Source organism: Rhea americana, unplaced genomic scaffold (genome assembly GCF_003343005.1).
Source record: "Rhea americana isolate MKP2758 unplaced genomic scaffold, rheAme1 scaffold_67, whole genome shotgun sequence".
NCBI classification, from domain to species: domain Eukaryota; kingdom Metazoa; phylum Chordata; class Aves; order Rheiformes; family Rheidae; genus Rhea; species Rhea americana.
In genome coordinates, this window is record NW_028186834.1 from 1,817,403 (window position 1) to 1,835,921 (window position 18,519).

At 35.5% G+C, this 18,519-nt stretch overlaps 1 protein-coding gene across 3 annotated transcripts in view; it reads right to left on the reverse strand.

The window, feature by feature from the left end:
- R3HDM1 (R3H domain containing 1) overlaps positions 1-18,519 on the reverse strand; it is a 50,898-nt gene that overhangs the window by 11,319 nt on the left and 21,060 nt on the right. For all 3 annotated transcript variants that reach the window (XM_085320948.1, XM_085320946.1, XM_085320947.1), the window contains 8 exons: positions 18,239-18,465; positions 15,243-15,497; positions 11,695-11,849; positions 9,852-9,953; positions 7,029-7,283; positions 6,197-6,320; positions 1,235-1,389; positions 264-412 (listed from right to left, as the gene is read on the reverse strand). In XM_085320948.1, the coding sequence (XP_085177074.1) occupies positions 264-412; positions 1,235-1,389; positions 6,197-6,320; positions 7,029-7,283; positions 9,852-9,953; positions 11,695-11,849; positions 15,243-15,497; positions 18,239-18,465 (1,422 nt within the window). The remainder of the gene's footprint in view (positions 1-263; positions 413-1,234; positions 1,390-6,196; positions 6,321-7,028; positions 7,284-9,851; positions 9,954-11,694; positions 11,850-15,242; positions 15,498-18,238; positions 18,466-18,519) is intronic.

The following is an 18,519-nucleotide window of genomic DNA, read 5'->3' on the forward strand; positions in this document are numbered from 1 at the left end:
AAAAAAAAAATTTAGAACTATATTACAAGAAGCTACTACTGAATATGAGATGGAAATACTGTTTTGCAGTAAACAAACAAGTACCAATTAAAGTGATATTTGTTATTTCAGTTAACTGCAAAAAAATAAATATAAATAGATATTAAAAAAAAATGTTTGCAAGTCTACTTTTAAAACACATGCAGCACTACAGCAAATTCTGTCACTTATTACAAGGCAATTGAGCCCCATTGCTGAAGATTAAGAAACAGAGTTAAACCCACCTTAAATTATTCTGCTGACTTGATGGAATGACGCTGTAGTAGACTGGCATTCCTGTTGCTGGCAATCCTTGATTTGACTGACTGGGAATTAAAACAGGCTGTTGATATGTCTGCTGGGGCACTGCCTGGGAACCTTGAGGCATGGAAACCTAAAATTGAGAACACATTAAGACTTTTTTCTGCAGATGAAGGTTTTCTTCTACCTCCTGACCATTACCCAAACTATATAGGAATTAAAAAAAAAAATATGGTCAAAGCTAAGACACTGAAAAACACGTTATGTTTACTCCTTCTTACCAACGCAACAATCTAACCTAGAATATTACTTATTTGCTAATCTAACTACATACACTATGTTTATTTATATACATAGTCTAACAGGTGAAACTACAGTGAAACTACAATAGAGGTAAAATTTATTTAGTCTTATTCAACAAGGCTTCAGGCTAAGTCTATAATTTGAAGCAATTAAAACAAATCTCAGGGGAGGAGAAAGAAAACAGTATATGCTTTACTGCTAGCAAGGGTGATTGAGGGTGGGGCTGGGGAAGGGGAATTATAATTTGGCATATGACTCCAAGTCTACACACTATATCAATCATTTAAGAAGTATGCATGATGCTATTTTGCTAGAAATATCAGGCAGAAACTCTAAGCCAAGTTACATAATTGCTTCATATTTCCTTTTATGCAAATGGCAATAGATTTTTTCTGCTTTTTCTTTCTATCCTCTGAATGTGAAGTGCTGCGTTAACTGTGGTTCAACAGGAATGTTAAACTTCTGCACTTTTCACAGACTTATTTTTTCACTTCAAGTCTATTTTTTATTTTATATTTTATCCACAAAGTGATCTTTGGCACCTGCTTGCAGCTTTCTCAGTTTACAAAGCAATGCAGTTAAAAAAAAAAAGTAATAATATCATCACTCTAAAACCTGCAGAAGTGTGACTGGAAAATTATGAATTACCCACCTGATAAGATGGCACCGAAGGATATGGAACAATCACACCTTGAATTTGATTCCCAGTGTTGTTGTGTTGGCCACTGACTAGATTTTGATTTTGAGATTGCTGAACTCCAACTAAACTCTGGTAGTTTTGTTGCTGGTTAGGCAAAACTTGGTAACCTGAAATTATATATTTAAATCTTATTTTGAAAGAATTGTATCTGAACTCACTTCATACACAGTTGCCTATATCAAAAGGTGTCTGTGGCATCTTCCAAAGGCTTTTTACTTACATTTGCCAACTTTATAAAGGGTTGAATTTACCATAATACAAAAAAGCCAACATAAAAAGTTAGCAGAGTTATTCATTTGGATCTGACTCCAGCATGAAATACAGCATGTACTATTTACAATGCTGCTATCATATGCTTGCAATATTTAGCTACACTGTAGTGAGTTACGTGTATTAACACCTTCATTTGTTTGGTGAAAGCTGGAAATCAATTGTCCATTAATAGGCACAAGCCATTTTAGATATTTTGAAATTCTGGTTATGCTAAATTCTACTAGTATCTTTGGTGCCCTAGGGAGGAAAATATTTCAACCGTGATTCAAGACCCAAGCATACTTCATGGAAGTTTGTACAAGGCATGTGTGCAAGTTCTTTTAAAAAGGGTAATTTCTACTGGAGTCTATAATGCTAAAAAACAAATGTGAACTGAGAAAAATTCTCCAGCTAAAGGTCATGCTCATCTGCAGATGAAGATATTTTATATTCAAAAATATTTTGAAAAAAAGCTATTAACGATTCTCTCTTTCAGCCCGTTAGTGTCCTCTATAACAATTTATTATTGCCAAACAGGTCTCCAAATGCTATCTTTCAAAAACGGCCTAAACAAAAAACAACAGTTAAGCATGGGACAAAGAGGACATGAAATCTGTGCATTTATTGGAGTCTTGCCATTCCTGCTCTCATTTTTAAGCACCTAATAGCTAGACTATCAAAACCACACACAGATCACAGACAAAAAAAWTTTTTTTTGTTATATTCTATCACACATATACATGCTTAACTATTTATCACTTCAGCAAAACCCATAAATACCAGTGTTTCTGAGACAAAGCCAGCTATCACTCAGGAACAACACAACTGGGCTTGACAAGACTGTGTGGCACAGACAGGCAGGAAGAGTTTGTATTTAACTTGGACACATTCACATTCTATTAAGCTTGATATCCCATGTGCTCTCTGCCTTGGTATTGAACTGTATTTTAATAAAACAAATACAGTTGCAAAAACTCTGATTAAAAAAAAAARSYTTYYTTKKTTTYCMAAWTWWTWAMYTTTTTTTTTTATTAAAGAAAAAAAAAMCAAACGTTCCATGGGTACAACAAGCATCATGAATTAAAGTTTCATCTGGTTGTCACTTCATACAAATAGCAACAATGAAGTCTAACTAATATAATTAAATATTGGCTTCAGAAAATTAAAGGGAAGAAAATTCATTTTATTAAGAGATCTATTCATTAGAAACACACACCACCACATATAAATATTTTCAAAACATTACAAATTCAGAATGCATACTTGAATCAGGATTAGTAATCTGATTCTTTTTAATAACCTAAGTTTGACCTGTGTACAAATCACTCCTCCATTTCTCAGATATATATAATAAACAAAATGTTTAAACATGCTTTGTTACAAAATGATCCTCAGCACCTGAAAAGCAGTCTAATGTAGTTGCCACATATGACAGATACAATCAGTAGACCTGCAATCTAAAATTCTCATTTCTCAGGAACTGCAGTATAGCTGTGAATATTTTTCAGCTTCTTCTGGCACTTTCAAAGACAGACGTAATAAATTTTGTAAGCAGTAAGAATTGGGACAAGATAAATTGAGCAAGAAAGTGCCCCCTAGAATTCCCAAGAATGCTCTATTTTTAGCTTCACGACCACCTCTCCATAGAAAGTGGTATGACAGAAAGGTGGTACTCAGCAGAAAAAAAAAAACACGCATCTGCTATAATAGACTGTCTTATTATACAGAAATACCCTGAAACAGCAGCTACGAAAAGGAGCACGTTTCTTAACATTTACATAGCATAAAATTCAAAATAAATCACTTAATATAACAAAGGTTTACCTAGGGATATAGAAATACATTTAATGAATAATACATTAAAATAATTTTTATTCAAGAAACAAAAAGCAAGTTCAACAACTTGGTTAACCTTATATATCTATCAGTAATATTTATATAATTGACAGTTAGGTAGCAGAAGTTAGTTTAACTTTAGCTGAGGTTCCTAGAGTAATTGTAGTTCAGAAAATAATTTTTTATTCAGCCTACAGCTGGGTCTCATGGTAAGTGGGCCCTCAGTATCATGAGCCAAAATGCCATTTTCTTAAGGAGACTTTCTCCCATCATCTTTTGGGCAAGCAAAGCATTTTAATAAAAGTCAACCCCTCAAATTATCACACCTGAAACCCCTTTAAAAAGGATGCCAGGAAGCAGCTGAAAAAGAGACCGGTTCACTGTGAGAAATGTACACCTCTCAGACAGTGTTACGGCCCCGAATCCAACAGCTCATACATAAAGCCAAGTCATTGCACAATATTAATCCAAACATGGCTTCATTTGCCACATTTTCAGAAGTAGTCATCTTTTATCTAAATTTGTGCTTGGAAGTTATTTCATTGTTACTAAGCACTTTATAAGATGAATAAAATCCACAGCTTTTCAGTAATACAATATTTGTTAAATTCTCATTTTTGACCAGACACACTGCTACATTAGCCAGGTAACATGCTGCCTTTTGTCTCAAAAACAGCTGTTGCTAAAAAGTATGAACCATTTTAAATACAGTTTTATGTCAGCTTAACATAAATATTTAAGRTTTATAATGTCTCCAGAGGAGAGATCATTTTCAGTTATATATTCTCATGAGCAGTCCACAGAACTCAGAACATATCACAGAACCTCCCATCTCTAGAAGGCTGGTTCGAACTTGCCTATAAAGAAATGAATGAGATCCAGCAGCGTATGGGTGGCAATCTGGTGATTTCAGATTAAATGCTTATATGCAGTTATCAGTAAAGTATCCACCTCTCCAAGTGGTACTAGCTACATGCCGAGTAAGCAACCAGGAATGAAATGGACTTGCTGGCTGAACTACCCTTTCACTAATTAAACATGGTCTCTTGAAGGCAGGATTACAAGTACAAGGTATTACTCTTAAAGTAATAATAAACATTGTCTGCACAGCTGTCTTACTTTCTCCTTACTATCTTATTTTAATTTCTTCTAGGACATAAATGGGGTATTAAATGCTGATGCTTTCCATCACCCTGTCCTTGTTAAAGGCAGTGAAATTCAGGGAAAATGTAAAGAGCTAAAGACATATAAAAAGAAACTTACTTACCTAAGAGTAACTGACTCCTCCCTTTGCATCTTAGTGTTGATGCACCTCCACCCCATGTTTTCAAATTCAGAATTCAGATTCTTTTGGTTAGCTACATATATATACACCAGGCTGCCTCTGAATCAGAAGTCCATGCGCTATTTACATAGGGTATCCCCACAAATGGCAAAGTAACCCCAGCTGTGCCTCAACTCTTTGCCATTAAGCAGTTTAGGTATTAAAAATTCTGAGGAAGGAAAGCAGGTTGTAGAACACAGATGGTAACACATCTTTAACACAGATGGATAAAACAACTAGTAAAAAACTAGCAATTTTTCTCTGAGCAACTGTCAATACACTTTCACTTCTGATGACTGAGAAGTGATGATCTATTATTGCAGGTGCTAACAGTATTTTTACATCCCTGCCATAGTAGGCATCACATCTTGATGATTCTACAGTGAAATAATCCTGCATAAATTTGTGACCTGAGCCCTAAATAACCAACCAAGTGTTGCTGTTATTGGAGTAGTATCCTAGAAGAGTTACAGAAGAGGCAGTTGTCCCTTTTGAGCACTTTTTAATTGGTTACTTCATAGGACAGCTATAAAGAAATTTAGTTAACATTTGTAAGAACTGATCTTTCATCCTATCACTGTAAAACATCACATAGTATGGGGGGGAAGTTAAAGAATCCTTCTTCCTAAAGGAAGCTCAAGAGGACACCTTACACTTAATATACTCAACTAAGGCATGCTATAAAAGTCTTTAAGGATCTCAGCCAAGAGGGCCTCCGAACATCACTTGTTACTTCTGAAAGCTTCGACTGGGAGTCAAGATATTACTCAGAAGTAAGTTTGCTTCAGGAATGCACATCTTACAGAAAAAGTTGTAAAAATATTTTAATTGCATAGGCCATCAGAATACTAATAGCTATGGTCAAAGCTTTAAGAAAAAAAGGAACAGGAAAGAAAATAGACCAAGGAATAAAGCTTTGGTGACATTCACAARTAATTCAGAAACAGTAGAAAAGTCTACTAAAAACAGAAGAAGCAGAAAACTAATCTTGTAAAATTTTATGTACTGTTCAATACCCAGATACCTTTAATCACAAAGGACAGAAAATTTATTCCATGTTCTTTTCAACTGCAGTCTTAAATAGAATAAAATATCAACAATATCTTCTCTATAATAGTCTTTTCGTCTATTCATGAAACTAAAAACATCTAAAGCCAAGATTTTTTTGTTTAGAATTTTCAGTTAAGGTACATCTCTGAAATGTTACTTCATTAAAAGCTATTAAATTATCTTATTTTGTGAGTTGCTAAATTTTTATTTTTTTTCAGCTCTACACTGAAAATAAATTATCCTGTAACTTCACGAGCCATTCACATTAATGACTCAAACCGCAAGTTTCATGAACAACTTACTTCAATTTTTCCACTTCAGGTTAGTTACACAACGCATCCAATACATCCAACTTTTACACAAGATGCAGCAAAATAAGTTTAAAAATCAAGAACTGGAGAAAATGCATATAAGATGCATTCTGTTGAGATGCCGAAAAAGTCCAAACAAACCTGTCTGCTGTCCAGGCTGTGCCAGTGGTTGGTTTTGCTGCATGTTATAATGGACAGAAGTAACAGGTCGATATTGCTGACTGGAGTGTGAATACTGACTGGGGGTACAATAACAAGCTGTCATCTGAAAAAAAAAAAAAATACGAGATTCACTATCTGCAACTTTATAGAAGGCAGATATGACAACACTAAAGATCAAAAAGATCCACTTGTGTTTACTCCACATGAACTCCCTTTAATAATTGCTTTTCTTCTGTTCTCATAGAAGAAAAAAGTTCCAATTTACTAAATTCCCCTACATAAACACTGGTGGTATGTTCATGAACTGCATTTAGCAGGCACTGAGCAAAATCAGAGGACGATACCACTGTTAACTAAAGATTGGTGTAAACCAAGTAGCTACTGTAAAGTGGAACCACAGAGGAAAGAGACTAGAGGGAGAGGAGAAAACTAAATAAATGTAGAGAGGTAACCTCATGCACTTTGGACCAATGTTCTGCAATTAAATATTTTAAATAGCAGAAAGCCGTAAACACAGGAAAAACGTGAGGATGTACAAAATTCACATTTGGAAGATTTAAATTTTCACTACTAGTAACAAAACACTCTGAAATTTGCATGCTTTTACCAGCTACAGGTAAATAGTCAAAGTGAGTGATTATTCTTCCCCAAGCAAACTGAAATAATTCATTTCAAAGCACATAAGCAAGCCAAACAAACGCCCCACTTTGTTTAACAAGGAGTCCCACATCATGCAACAAACTCATTAATGGAACAGCACGATCAAGATGTTAAATATAGCTTTTGGGAAAGGGAAACAGAGCCAGTCTACCTGTGGCACAGGTTGCTGCATATATCCCTGCTGCTGGAGTACCTGCTGGTTGACAGCGTGGCCAGATGTAGAGTAGCCTGGAGTAGAAACTGATTGGCCAGAAGGTGGTGGAGCCGCTGCAATGATATAACCAGACTGCTGCGGGGGTTGGAGGACTACAGTGGACTGGAACATAGTGGTGTGAGGTTCAGCTGGATCAGCAGATGGCTGGCGGGCAAGACTCATATGGCTAAATTGTGATCCTAGGTTGTCTTGCTATAACAGTAAAGAAAAAAAAGGTTTCAGGTCTGCATGTCACAAATTACCACATACCAGCAACAAAGAACAGAAAGCTGCAGAACACAATGCAGCACAGCAGCAAACTATCATTGGGAAGGGGKGGGGGGGGGGCTGACCGGGGAATGAACACCCACATTCAGACTCTTCACTTCTAGCCTCAAATATTATTATTTGTTTTATTACATTTGCCTCTACTTACTGTAAGAATTAAATTGTCAAAATAAGGTCATAATTTATGTCACTAACATTTTATGATTGGACTCCAGAGGCTGAGTGAAAATACCTAACACCAATTAAAACAATAGAAGGCATTAGTATTGCTAAAGTAATTTTTTATTTTAAGAGCTTTAGGCTTTAATTCTGAACAACAAGGTTCATTAGTCTAAATTGGTATCCTACTACAATCCCGATTTCAGGATAAAAAGGAATCTAGTGGTTACTTATTATCTGTATTTTATTATTATAGTAGTGATGGCACTAAGCACTGCAGGTGTCCTGTGAAATTCCAAAATTCTATTACTATAGCCCCAAGCACTTCCTCTCCCCTGCTTCCCCCCCCGCCCCAAGCAATTCAACATAAAAAAGACTATCAATATCCTGGAAAATAAGAGCAATCACTAGTATTATATCTTTGCTAATCTGGAATATTTGGTTGACATCTTGAAAGTGGACTCTTCAAACATTCATGAAACTAACAACTTTAAGATTACCTGATCCTCTCTCAGATCACCTGCAGAAGAGAGGACTAAATGCAAGCTCTTTGCTGTGCAAGGAAAGCAATGACTGGCAGAGAAGAGGGGGAAGGAGTGATGTGAAGAATTAAAAAGCAGCTTCCACCCTTCCACCTGTTACAGATTACCCAGTTTTGCATTTTGAAGATTTTAGTTCCAAAGCTGAACATATTAATTACCACTATTAATTACAACTAGAAATACGAATTTTCACCTAAAAAGACTTTACTTAGAATATATTCTATGGCTTAAAAAAAAACCTGTTTGTTTCCATTAGATCAATAATTTAACCTCAATTTTGGTATTTCGTTCTTAAATGAGGCTGATTAACACAACCATAAAGCTTTTCTACATTGATTTCACATTCTGCTTTTCATCGTATCTAGGTTTAGGGAGTAAATATCTTTCATATAGACATTTAATTATTATTTAATACTACCTACAAATATGTCCAAAGGATAAAGCCAAGCAATATATATCTATTTCTATTACATGACCAATATGAGTAAATTCATATATGGTATAGTTCAAGTACGATGACTCATTGAAACACGGTATTACCAACAAATAAGTAAATCAGACTTCTATGTTGTTACCAACTATGGATGAGTCTCACCTAAATTATGAGCCAACCCTTTTCCCTGTAATACAGAAGTTGCCATCAATAATAATAAATATTTGAAACTGTCAACATGGGTTGTATTTGAACGCATTTCCTGAATGTGAAATGATCTGACACTAAGACTGCAAGGAGTTTCATTTTCTGTTTTAACATGTATACACTTTACAACGATTGCAAGTAATAGGCTAAACTTGCACAGAAATCTCACATAGCCTAAACTACCATTTTGAGAATGATAAATTATACCAACTGCAGTTCCTGTGTATTCAAACTAACATACGAAAATTCAAATTATATTCAAAATAACATGAGAAATAATGCTAAAAGCAGAACACCCTGCACAAAGTGCAATTCCCTTTAGAACTGTGTAACTAAGCACAGGTAACTAATGAAATAGTTTTAGTTATATGCAGATTGTTGAATTCAAGTACATACTTATCTCTTCCATTAGAAGACATTTCTGATTAACATTGAAAACAGTAATAAAATAAACAACTCTAAATACATAACAAAACATGTACTGTATCACTTGCTTATCAGAAGGTCAGAGCAGAGTTTTGGGAGTCAGAAATCCTCAATTTTCTACCTGAATGCTAGTTCAGATTCTGTCCTAGATAACTGGTTTGTCCTTTATTAGGATTTCTTTTTGTATTAAGATGACTCTTAAGCCTATTTTGTTTTAATGTTTACAAAACACTTTAATAGATTTCACTTCCAGTTCCTTTCTTTATTAAACAAGGGATGCTGGTGAATTGGGAGTTTTAGTATTCTGGCAGAGGCTAGAAAAATGCAATCTCAGAAATACAGTGAAGCTGATCTCTGAAAAGAGATTTAGGGTCAACAGAAGAAACAACAGACACGGAAAGAAACAACAAGATAGGATGGGAAGAGGTTAATCCAGAGACACAAAAATAGGCACTGACTGGTTAACAAGACAACATTACTGAAAAACTGCTCCCTTATAGCGGGAAAGAAAATGTTGCCTGAGTTGTATGCATTCCCATTGAACTTGAAACAAACATATTAAAATCTCAGAAACTATTTTCTCTCCACTTAGGTAATGTTTTACTGTGATTAAAACTTGCCTGTCACTACACTGGTATCACATACCACTTGCAAACAATTAAGCAAAGATCAGCATCCACTAAAAATTAACCTAGGCAGAGAAGAGATGAACAGAAGATATAGTACCACAGAATATTGCTGGGTAGAGGAGACTGGCAGGAGCAGGGGTGGATAAGAGACTGCGGAGTACTGAACAGGCTGCGAAGAAGGCTGCAGAGGCCGGACAGGCTGAAGAAGTAACAGGTTTATAAACATGGTTAGCACCAGAGTAAAAGAGAAATGAAAATAGAGTCAAAGTCTTTTGTAATAGAATAAAAAAAATTATGCTGCAATCATTACCAGAAAGGGAAGGGATTCTTCCTTTTAAACTAAAAGACTGCACAGTATTAATACAAAAGCCATTTGCTGTATCTCCTTCTCCCAGAAGAAATACATTTATCTGTTTTGTATTAACTATAAAATTAGGCAGTAGATTAGTACTGTTYAGCATTTACTGTTTCTTTTAGAAAAAGATCTTTCTGAAGTCACAAAATGCCTTTATTCTAAACACAAGCTGTTTCCAAACATCTAGAGACACAATAAATGTACTAACCACAGATCAAAACATATTACTTTCATTTATTCAACATTATTAAAATATTTTATAGGAACTGTAGGTACTTGAATACCTAAGAGCTACTGTTGCTAATAATATCCAGAACAAGTAAAACTTCAGCATTTATTGAAAAGGCAGTTTCAGAAGTTGTAAGGGATTTGTGAAAGAATCTGCAAATAACACGCACTCATAAACCAGATAATGATAAGGAGTACAAATGAGCCTTTTTCAAAAACAGACCACCATTACTGCAGCATATGCAGCAGATAATCTGAACAGAAGATTTCAGCTAGGGAAAATAAGCGAGGATGAAGGTACAGCTCAAATTCTACAAATATTTTTGTGACAAAATTTGAAAATAATTTGAAAATACTATGGGAGACTACAGCCAATACCTTGGTGCCTAACAGCTGCTATAAGAAGAGGTAGAACCCTTCCTCCTCCCTCCCCACATAAAATTCTTTTTGTCTTCTTTGAGGGTTAAGGTCATCCTTGATCTGACCTACTTCACTAAATTTCTCTAGCACAAGACAAGAATGGAATACTTTTTATCCTTCAGCATGCAGTTTTGTGAGCAGGGTAAGCCAGTGTTACTAAAGAAGCATTCATTCATGCCCTACCAGTACTAAGCTCCCTCTTTTGTGCTACCAGTACTGCTTGTACAGCCCAAGAATTCACATGGCTGAAGAATAACCCTAAAGGCAAGGGGCGGGAGGGGAAATCAGTTGGATTATTTCCTTACCCAGTTCCCTGACCACATCACTATTGATGTCAGGGCTAACCAGGCAAGTGTGACTAAGGATGATGGTAGAATCCATTTTCCAGAGCAATCTAATCTATGTTTAGATTGGCTTAAGCTGCTTATAAAGTCACACAAACAGTGCTAACATCACTTGCTTGAGTCACCCAAGTTGCACAATTAAACATCTTATGAGGTCAACTCCTAACTTTAACTGAGATAGGAGGAGACAGTGGGATAGCAGTCAAAATGCAAATAAGTTAACCCAAACAGGAAAGGGCAGAAGGACAGTCCATTAGTTAAACAGGCCTGTCCTGGTTTTTCACTGTCACTTCTTTGCGGGATGAAAGTTGTATCATGATGCTTTCTACATTCTTGATACCAAAACAGCTTCAGAACAGCCTTTATTTTCTATGTTCTTAAGGAAAGCCTGCCTACCCTGTGCAGTTAGGAGAAAGACTGACAGGTCTGACAGTCATGCAGAGGAAAGGAGATCCAGTTACCGATATCTGTGTAGCTATTGCTTCTCGTTTCACATGTCCTTCAACAAAACAAACCTACTGATGCCTTATTATCAGATAGGGATACAACAATATTGATCATCAGTACAATCACCATGTATTGGACATGTGCACCTGTGACAGGACGTGATTAGCTGCTGGCTGTTGCTGAGGTGGGAGGGGAAGAGGTGGCTGTTGCAGAGGTCCAGGCACTTGGGTCCTAACAGGTTGCTGAGGCATTGGAGGATTGTACACAACTGGAGTGCCATCTGGATTAAGGAATGGCTGACCTGAAAAGTTAGAGAACAACCAGAAGACAGACAGCTGCATTAATCAAGTTTGGAGACAATAAAAGCAAATGTATTTAAAGCAGGCAAAATAAAGTCAAAATCTGAAAATAAATGAAATTATAACTATAGGTTTCACAATCCATATTTACGCCAAACCCCCACAAGTGCATTTAGAATAGTAATGACTAAAGTGGCCTTATTTGACAAAACTACATGCAATTAAACACGAGTGTTCAGGTAAACGGAAAAGGAAAAAAACAAACAAAAAAAACCCTAAAAAATCTTTACTTAGTGTATTTAAAAAGATGGCAAATATTTATTTCACCAGTCTTGAAAATTTGTTTTTAATTAGGTGGTATGAATAAGGCAAGAGTAATAAAGGAAAATGCTACTAAAAATACTATTTTAAGGAACATTTAAAGGTAGTTAAATGAATCTCTTTTAATCAATTTGAACACCGAGCAGCTTAAAGGCAAATTATTCTTTTAATCTATATCGCACAGTAGTAAAACTGTACTCCTGTAACTGCTAATAAGATTACTGTTAAAGACTCTCTTCCCCATCCATAAATGAATTGACTTTTAGCTTTCAAATCAAATAATGCAGTATTATTCCTCCTATTTAATAAATTTTAACGTCAATATTACAGTACTGGACTAATGCAAAAGAATTAGAAAAACTAAAACTGCTTAAAGTAGATTACGAACAGTGATTTATTTCAGTTGGGGAAAATGCAGGAAAAAAAATCAAAGGAACAACAAATGAGTCAGTGAGGACCTGTATTTAATTAAGGCTGGCTTCTTAGACATGTGTCTTGTGCTGAGTGATGGTGATGTCTAAGAAGGTCCAAGCACTGATGTAAATTAAATTCTTCCCTTCTCTGATATAAAAGTTTTCTTGTATATTTTTCCTTCTAGAAAGGCGCAAGCTGAGACTAGTACCTTGGCACCCCTGTCAGGGCCCTTTTACAGGGGACTGCAATGTTCTTCCACCATATCTAAATGCAATTGGCCAGCCAATGTCAGAGTTGCTGCGTGGGCAGTAGGGAGACTGAGGCAACTGATGCAACAGATGGACACAAAGCATGAGCACACTTARATATCATTACCGACACATGCAATTGGACTGCAGGTGGTCAGGCTATGTTCAGTTTAACTTAACTGATTCCTCCTTAATGCCCMAAAATTGGGAATATTCACATACACAGGGAACCACAGATTTTATTTCCTCCCATCACTTTCTGGTGTTCACTGAAGCCTAACTTGTTTCCTATAGGGACTGAATTAAGAATCACCTTTTCTCAATTACGCTCTTCAACTACTGAGTAGACTGACTCTGTTGACCTAAGACCATTAACTTCTCTGTCAGACATGCAGAAAAACTAATCATGCTCTTTGAACTCCGACTATCATTTGGAACGATAAAGCGAGAAGAACAGTTACAGAATATGACGACTCAGGTATATTACTTATAATTCTTAAGTTTATCTGAACCTAGATATTCTCTGTTCTGGAAAGCTTTATCTTCTATTAGACACTCATTGGGTGTATGATAATATTGTGTTATGAAAGAGTATTAGCAACTGGTTTAAGTACATAATGACTAAAAACAATTCAGTTTGAAATCAAGCTAGTTTTAATAAATAAGCTAAACAGTGTCAAGTCTACAATTCTGCTGCCTTTTCTGAGGTGGAGAGTGTGTAGGTACAAGTTCTTAAAGATGAAAAACGATTTCAGCCACGTTTGTTTCTCTGCCCTTCCCTGCTGCTATGTGAAAGTCCCATCAATGCAACAGGAAAAATGACCAACAGTACAGGAGGAAGAAAATGAAACTAAATCACATRCAAAACATTGACAAGCACATAACTGAATGGAAGATGACATGAAAAACACTTATTTAAACAAAAAATTGTAGGATCTTTTAGATGAAACCACTTTCAAGCTGATGGTACTCTTTTGGTTTCTGCAATATCTGTTCTGTTCTGCAATAATTCTAAAGACTTTAGCATGGTCATGCTGTAAACTCGTAAGAAAAATGCTTCTKCATACTGATGTATTCAAAGTACTCTAATGTACACAGACCCTAGAAATTCTTATTCATGCAGCAAAAGTTCTTCACTAATCAGTCACCACATTTGTCTTGAGATGTTTCACATGCACACAACGGAAAATTCATAATATGCATGACTATCACTTTTTGACTAAGAAAGCTAAGATGACAGTTATTTCCAAGATGTAATTCTAATATCAGCAAATATATTTGCTTCAGATTGCAATGACTGACTATGCAAATTAGGCACAGTACTTCAACTATTTGTTTTTAAGAGAAACATGAGGCTGCTTATCAATACGCAGATTCACTAACCTAAAACATTCTCTAATTCAGTAAAAACCAGCAGTTACTGATTTATGTTTATGAAAAAGATCTGTTTTAGTATAAAACTATACAGTTGCAGAAGTCAAACAATTCAGTAAAAGGCCTTTTTAACAATACTGAAGAGAAACACTTAGTAGAAAAAAAATACCATATATTCAAATATAATAAAATTAATCTACAGAACAGTGAGAAATATATCCTAAAATATTTCCTTTTCTACAATAAAAAGTGTATTAAAATTTAAAAGYCCAACTTTTTCCAAAGATCAAAATGTGTTGCATACAACAGGCTAATTTGAAACCTTCAGGATTTCTAAATTTCTACGATAGAGTAAAAGTTTGCTCAGAGAATGATAACCAGTCTTTTAATCCACACGAGCAGCTATACATCTCTTCACATCCACATTATTATGAAGCAATCTTTTGCTCGCTACTCACTAAAATTGGAGTATTGGCCAAATATGCTAATATATACTCCTCTTACAGACTGACAAACAAAGGTTCTGAAATAGCATGTAATCTTGTGTCCATTGCTCTTGCATTAAGGCAGTAGTGTCACAAGTGTGCAATAAAAATGTATGTTGAGACATAAATAAAATGAAGGATGATAAATTTCAAATCAATATGAGCATTTGTTCATGGACTCTTTCTCACCTCACTGAAATTTTGTTTAATATTAGTACTGTGAAAGACAACTCCCCTGCCAAAAACCCTAAACCATGGATTTAAATTATTCTGCTTTCTTGATAATAATCATAGTATTCTCCTATTTTGTGCAAGTCACCCACTGAAATATCACATACAAATTAAAAACTCTACTAGGGGAAAACAAGTGAGTTTACTTATCCCTGTTATGCTAGAGTCATGCTTTCTTTTTAAATTAAGTGCACTAAACAAACACAAACACCATAAAAACTTAGGAAGAAAAGACAATATTGAAATTCAATCTCACAAATGGTTCACACATTTTTCTCTAAGTTCTCAACTGTAACAAAAACATCCACAAGCGGTTACCAACCTGTTTGAGGGTTGATCAGAATACTGCCAGGCGGTATGCCTGCCGCTTCCAAGGGAAGCAAAAAGAAGCTAGTGCTAGTAGGTGCCACTTGCCCACTTATGCCACCATCAAAGGAAAGAGAGTTACTAGTGCTGACAGTTGGATAGACGGCAGGCGTGCCATGAGAAGGCTGGCTTAGAGCTGGCACTGGAAGAGGCTGCTGGCTGTGAGAAAGAGAACCCGTGGATGACCCTACACTACTAGAAGACTCTGAACCTAGGAAAGGAGTAACGAGAAATTGTTTTTACCTCGTGACAGAAGCATCATGCTCACTTAAAATATATATCTGTAAATGCTTACCGTTAAAGCTCAGCATATAAGAACATTATTACACAACAGTCTTTTCAATGAACTTCCCCTTTACCTCCCCTGAAATACCATCACAAGCTTCCTTCTGTAAACCAAGGGCCAATTCGGCACTGCTTTGCACCGTGAAGTGAGGCTTTCATATCTGTATCTGATTTTCTGGACAGAAAATATACACTGGTACACATGTGCACGTACTACAGTCCAGTTCATCCATAATTTGAATGACTGTTCACATATACGAGAATTATCCATGTATACATACCAGTTCACCCAGTGGTTTGAAAATGCTAGATTTACTAYGTACACACAGATTAGAACTTCACATATGTACAGGCCATTGGATAATGCAGATCTGTGGGTCCAGTGCCTCTTCAGRTACAGTAGCTAAGTTTACGTGCTCTGCAGACCTAGATAACTTGCACAAAATCAACCCTCCCCCTTCATTCCCCTTAAAAAACACTCACCGGCCACATTTCGGCCTGACAATTTTCAGGTTGAAATCAAGAATACATCTGGAAAAAAATCCAGCAGTATGGTAGCTTTAGGCTAAATAGTCTTATGCAATAATTCAAAGTCCAAAGGACTAGGAAATAGCTAAATGATCATTTTATAGATATAACTGACTACAAACTGCAAAGCAGTGGAGAATCAGACCCCGAGCTTTCTGAAAGCCAATGCATGCAACTAAATGCTACATTCCAAAAATCCAACACAAAGAGGCCTACAGAACTTCACTGTTCCTAGAGATCTCTGTGTGTACAACTTATCACACCTTTTACTAGGTCTTTGCTATGATACTTGCAGGATTTGAGGACAGAAAATAATTGGTCAAATTTTTCACCAACAGCCTCTATACAATCCAGAAGAGAAAGCAAAGCTAATAAACAGTACTAAAATGAAATTTATCTATTGTTTGAAATTACTTTACAGTCCTTCACAGAAATTTATAATTGTGACCCTTTTACTTGTGTGGATAAAAAGCTAATATAGCTCAAAGCCCTTAGATATGCTGATTATTAACCTTTTTTTTTCTATTGAAAGATGGACTGAAACACAAAGCTATGAATTATAAACAGGGCAAAATAACATAACCCAGTCCTACCACACAATCCTCACTCAGAGTGACTTCAATTACAATTTGTTTACAAACGTATCTGCTTCTAGATTATGTAGAGAAGTTAGGCTGAAGCCATAATTAAAGCCAATTACATCTTTGACCAAAATGAACAAAGAAAAATAATTAACACATACAAATTCACCACAACCTGTAATTGCATTGAAGCAACAACTACTAAAACAAGCTTTCTGAACTTCAGATGCTAACTCTCATAAAGCCAAAATAAAGTTTCCAGTGAAATTAAGAATCAATTTAAATTCTTGCAATTTAGAATACAATACCATTTAAGAATATGTCTTATGTATACTGTTGTCAGGTTGTAATTTTTTTTCAGGTTATACTAAATATTTTTACATTGCTAAATGAAATAAGTCAATATGAAGTCACAAATTCAAAGCATATGTAGAAATTAGAGAAATGTTTTGTAATAAAATTTACAYAGCAAAAGGGACAAACAGAATTGCTATTGCTATGCAGCTAGAGAGCTATTCTATTTTATTAAGACAGAAAAGTGTAATGTAATTATGAGGTAGTGGTGGTTTAAAGGGAAGCAAAAAATTTAAACAGATTGCTCTTACTTATAAAACTTGTTTTGAATGAGTCACGCACAATACAGGCAAGTAATCATTTTTTTTTTTTTTTTAAACAAATCTGCTCCATATTCTCAAATAGCACCACTGTAATCCACCCATTTACTTCAAGTCTCAAAGCTTAATCACAACCAAGATCTATTGCATCAGATAACTGTACTCCAAATGCTAAAGTAATTTAGTAAATTTGTTTGACCCACAGAGGACATGTCCAATTTTCTGAGGTGCTGTTTTGACATCAATTAGTACACTTCTGAAGCCCAGAATCTTATAAAATGACTATTTTTCAACTTTTCTGAATCTTTCAATAAAATAACACAGTTTGCTCCACTGATCTAAATTTTCAGCAATCTAAAAATTTAAAAAAAAAAAACAAAAAACAAACAAACAAACAAAAAAAACTTTTAGCCACATTCATTTAAGTTTCCACAATGGCACTGAGAGATATCACAATAAATATAATTAACAAATTTATAGAATAGAATTTATCACCTTTTTTTTCCTAACTAGCATGGTAGCAGCACACAGTTTCCTTAGACTGCACAATGCAGCTTTATCACACCGCAAGTAAAGAGTTGGGCTCTAGTGTAATACGAACACTTAATTTTTTTTTTTTTTGTTTCTTATGAAGTACTTACATTGGTAAGTGCTTTAATGTGCTTTGCATGAGACGAAACACATTTAACTTAAACCATTTTAAATTCTGCTTAAAGYCAAAAGTCTTCATTTAATTTGTAATCTGAATTTGAGCACTGTAGACCTAAATCTGTAGTCATTCCATGTATGCAGCACCCACAGCATTTGGTGGGAGATGTACACATTGAGCACCTACCAAACTGAGGCCTTTAATTACGTACACTTCTGCAATACGCATTAAGTATCAAATCCATCTTGTACTTTACTGATATATTAACTAYGTATTTGTACACATTTTATTATACCTGTCTTAGACAGCCTGCCTGTGCTTTTGCTGCTTCCAGAGCTATCTCCTCTTGTCAGAACTGATATCCCACTGAAGCTGCTGGCTTTTGTTACAGCTGGCTTCAGACTGCGGATGGAGCTATCAGAGTCGGTGCTGCTCCAGGGACGGGGTTCACAATACTTCAGCTCATTCTCGGTACTGCTCTGATGGCTGTTGGTTGATCTCCCTGATGCTTCCTTATTGATTCTGTAAGTTATAAACTAAACTTTTAGCACAAGTATCAGTTGAAAAATAAGGGGG